The 4,332-nt window shown below is 41.4% G+C and overlaps 1 protein-coding gene across 1 annotated transcript; it reads right to left on the bottom strand.

Annotated features, from left to right (window-relative positions):
- Window positions 1-394: 394 nt before the first annotated feature.
- LOC121322548 (protein FAM43A-like) lies at window positions 395-2,358 on the bottom strand. The gene has a single exon (XM_041262656.1). It carries the CDS (start codon window positions 2,148-2,150, stop codon window positions 1,110-1,112), a length of 1,041 nt encoding a protein of 346 aa, XP_041118590.1. The 5' UTR covers window positions 2,151-2,358; the 3' UTR covers window positions 395-1,109.
- Window positions 2,359-4,332: the final 1,974 nt, after the last annotated feature.

Raw genomic sequence — 4,332 nt, 5'->3', positions numbered from 1 at the left:
TTCTCAAAATGTCAATGCAATTAATCGTGTAAAAACGGGCTGCCAACTGTTCAAATGCAGTGTCCTTCATTACAACCAATCAGTAACGTGCTTTCAGGGGCTTGGGTCAATGGCAGTCATTGTTCTTGGAACACCAAATAGTATATCTCATTTCAATGTTATTTTTAAATTGTCTGCCAAAACATTTTCCTGCATTAAAGTGAGATATATCCGTCCTCCTAAGAGAGACGTTTTAGTGACTATAAAGTAATGGTATAAAATTACACTTTCCCTTTAAAATGCTGCCTGTGAAGCCATCTGAAAGCCATCTGATAAGTACCCCTGCATTACACAATGCAATTTTCAGTTTATATACTTACATGTCTTACTCTTAATTACATGCCACAAAAACAGGTTTCATGTATCTTTTTTTATTTATAGGTATTTGTGAGCTCACAGTAAACATCTATTTAAAAAATAACATTTTTATGCACATTTACTATATACAACTGGAATACTTTAAGGTACGTTTTTCCTTTTGCACAGCAAAGATATAACATGCATGTTTATAAGAACATTTATGGCGAGGGACAATGGGTCAATACTATTTACAAAATTACAAAAAATAAAACATTCAAACAAACTTCACAACAGTTACAATAACAACAATAATAATAATATAGAAAATGGAATGTCCTGATTAAATACGCTAGTAATCGCGTTTTGTTGTGTGAATATTTAAGAAACATGGAACTGCACGTGTCCCACCCCAAGGCAGAGTTATTTAATTAATTTGGCACATCTCTAGGTAAACACTGTACATTCACAAGTTCACAACGGGTCTTTTCGTCCATTAAGATGAGGATACGTGTGTGTCCGCGTTCATAAAAGTAGCTCGAAGTACTCCTCCATCAACACTTAAAGTCACCGGAAGGACACCCTTCTGTCTTGCAGAAGTAGCGTCCAAGTCAGTTCAGAATGCACATTATAAATACGCTACTTAAAAAAAAAAAAAAAAAAAAAACACAAGGGATAAAAAAAAGAATGGTTGGAATGGAGCAGTTTTTGTTATTATCAGCATGGACAAAAACACTTAAATGCAAATAAAACAATATAATAATAACAATAAATCATGCTGCCTCTTGCTCTTTGACTTCCTCGAAGCCGTTGCAAAGTGAATTCGGATCCTGGTTACTGTCTACAGAAGATTCGCTCCCCGTGCTTTCCCCGGACAGTAACCGGGTGACTCTCAGGTCCGATCTCAGAGTCTGGACGTCGTTACCAATGCACATTTCACCCAGGTCGCTGATTATCTGAGAAAGTTCTTGCTTATCATTGCCCAAGCAGTAGTCATCTGTATCCAAAATGTCCTCGCACTCGAACTGTTTCGCCTTTTCCTCTTCCTCCTCCCCGAGAAGGTCCTCAGTGATGGAGCCCAGTTTCGGTGCGCTCCGGCTGCGCTCCACGGGAGGTTTGTAACAGCTCTGTCCGTTTAAGAGCTTCCTGAGGGGGACCAGGGGGATTGTCTGCTCGCCTATCAGCTGCTGTTGCTGGTGCCGCGCATCGTCCCTGCGCTTAACCCTCTTAAACTCCGCCAGGGCTGTAGCCGAAGTCTGGTACAACAAAAGAGCCATGGCTTTAGCTTTCTCTGGCTTGGAGACGAGCACGGCGTGGCACCGCAGCATGACAGCTTTGTGCTTCATCTCGTGCCTGTAAACCCAGGCGAAAATCTTGGGTAGCCTTTGGTCCGCAACGCAGTAGGTTATCCGGTGCAGCAGGTACAGGTGACCTGGTCTGCGGACTTTGTCATCCACATGCACCATGCGAATCCCGTGGGAGCTGATGGTAAGTTTCATCTTGGTGCCGTTTTTGCCCATTTCGCTTTTGTTCCAGATCTTGCTCACTGCCACGTCCGTGCAGCCGTCTCCCTTGGACTGGATAGTGGTGGCGTTGCCCAGGTACAGCACCGTGTAAGTGGGGTCCTCGTTGGTGATATTCACTTTTTTCCTCTTGGATTTGAACATGCTGCCGACCCTGCTGAGAGCGCTTTCCGGGCAGGACTTTGCAAAAGACGTGAGTGCAGAGTAGTTGAGACTCGCCGCATATCCCTTCGGCTTTGACCGCTTGTCTTCTTCGATCAGGTCGAATTTATTTTTTTTCCACGGCAGCATTATATGTTGCTTGAAAATTCCGGCGTAAACTTATAAGCATTCTCGTCTTGACTAATTTATTTAGTTACTGCTGCTGCTTCGATGAAATATTATTTTGCCACACAGTCTGCAGCGATGCTATTTCTTCATCTGTTTTGGGTCCGTGCAATTTATTTTCTCTCTCCCTACCGCCCGACCAGCTCTGTGTAAATTGATGTATGGGAAGATCAGCGTAAATATACACTGGGTTGAACCATTAGCCTGACAGTCACAGGGGAGGCAGAGAAAGCAGAGTGACACAGGAGTGTAGATGGCAAAAAACAAAAAAAAACAAACAAAGCGCTGGACTCATAAAGTGGCAGGGTGCATTACACGCGTTCTCCCGAATTGACTTACACAATTAGATAAGCAATGGTATTAAAGATCACCTCGGTATGTTTGCTAATGCAGAACGATATTTTTTAATTGATTTTTATTATTATTATTATTATTATTATTATTATTATTATTATTATTATTATTATTTGCATTTTAAAATGTTACATCTTTAGTATACTTTTGTAAGTTGTAAAGCTAGCCTAGTCAAGGGTTGAATGTTGTTTTATTTCGTTCACAACAGGAATACCTCAAAGAGAAATAATGCAGCCCATTTAAAAATAGACTGCAGAAGTGCCGTGTTTGATATTTAAATAAGACATTGCTTATGTAAACAGCAAATGCACTTGTATTTTTATATTGTTTATTTTATTTGATTAGTCAATTGGTGTAATAAATGGCAAGTCATTCACTCCATTAAAACGCGCTGTTTTTTTGTATTGGAGACAGCGCGTCTGCTCTTCTGCTTTTGCAACGTGTGCTTGTAATAATGACCAAAATAAACTGAAACGATACATTTGCAATAACACTGCCCCCGTCCACACAAACAAGCTATATCATTTGAATTCGTCACAAGAAATTGAGTTTATTTTATTTATTTGAAAATGAAGAAACAAAGCTTGATAATCCCTGACGTTACAGTAACCGCGAATAGGACGCAGTAAAATAAAATAATTGCAATGTAGCTCTTTGTAAAACAGTTTTATAATAATATCCCCAAAATATGATCATTTTTGGCGCTACGGCTCAAGCTATTTTGTGTCCTTTGCAGTGTTAGTGTGTACCGTCAAAAAAAAAAAAAAAAAAAAAAAAAAAAAAAAAAAAAAAAAAACTTGCATAAGATAACATTTGGGTTCGACATTAAAGTGTTATCAGTTACTACTGAAACGACTCACTTGTTGATTTGAACACGAGCATTCTTAAATCAAATGTAATTATGGGACAGTATTTGGTTCGTGGATTCTACTTTAACATTTTGTTAAACACTGCCATCTGCAGGATAGCCGGTGCTAAAGCAACTAGAATAAGGAGTTGCACTTTACCTGTGTCCCCTCTCGTTTATAAATGTTCTAATGTCTGCTGTCAAGTTTTGTGATCCTTTGTTCCTAACAACTCCCGGTGGCTGTAGTGTAATTTCGATCTACAGCAGGAGTTGGAAAGGGATGAGACTGGTGGAGCACAACTTAATGCACATATTTTCGCTTTCGGGGGGGGGGGGGGGGGGGGGGGGGGGGGGGGGGGGGGGGGGTGGGGGGGGGGGGGGCAATCCGAATCCCCACCCAAAACCGGTGTAAATCCAATCAAACCTCCACCCAGACCTATTAAACCAGGGAGTGGAATGGGCCTCCAGGATTAGAATTGGGCCCCTCTGTTCCAGAGCTGTGACAGAGCAGGACAAGCTGAGAGATTGGCCAGCCAGCTAAAGGGAATGGACTCCATGTCACGCAGAGCTTTGAAAGTCAACAATAATATTGAAAAATAAAAGTGTGAATAATTGAATAGCTCAGCCCTTTGAAGCCCTTTGGGGGAGTTTCGCTGACACACAGCGACGATGAAAGAAGAAGATGCAATATTTCCCGATTTCGATTTCAGAAGGATCTGTTTTTTTTCTTATATCCTTGTGCAGGGCCACTGGGGCTCCCCTGTTTGTTGAACACTGCTGCACTGGTACAATTTGCAGTCTGCCACATTGAGGATTATCCACCCTTTCTACGTTTTTATTTGTAGTTAATTAGAAGAGACCCCTTGAGCTGCACTGGTTGAGGTGCAGCCGACAGCTCTGACAGACAGCAGAGTGTAGCGTGAGAGCAGACAGACAGAGGTGGAG

This window comes from Polyodon spathula, chromosome 11 (assembly GCF_017654505.1).
Source record: "Polyodon spathula isolate WHYD16114869_AA chromosome 11, ASM1765450v1, whole genome shotgun sequence".
NCBI classification, from domain to species: Eukaryota; Metazoa; Chordata; class Actinopteri; order Acipenseriformes; family Polyodontidae; genus Polyodon; species Polyodon spathula.
This window is presented reverse-complemented; position numbering and strand designations above follow the sequence as displayed.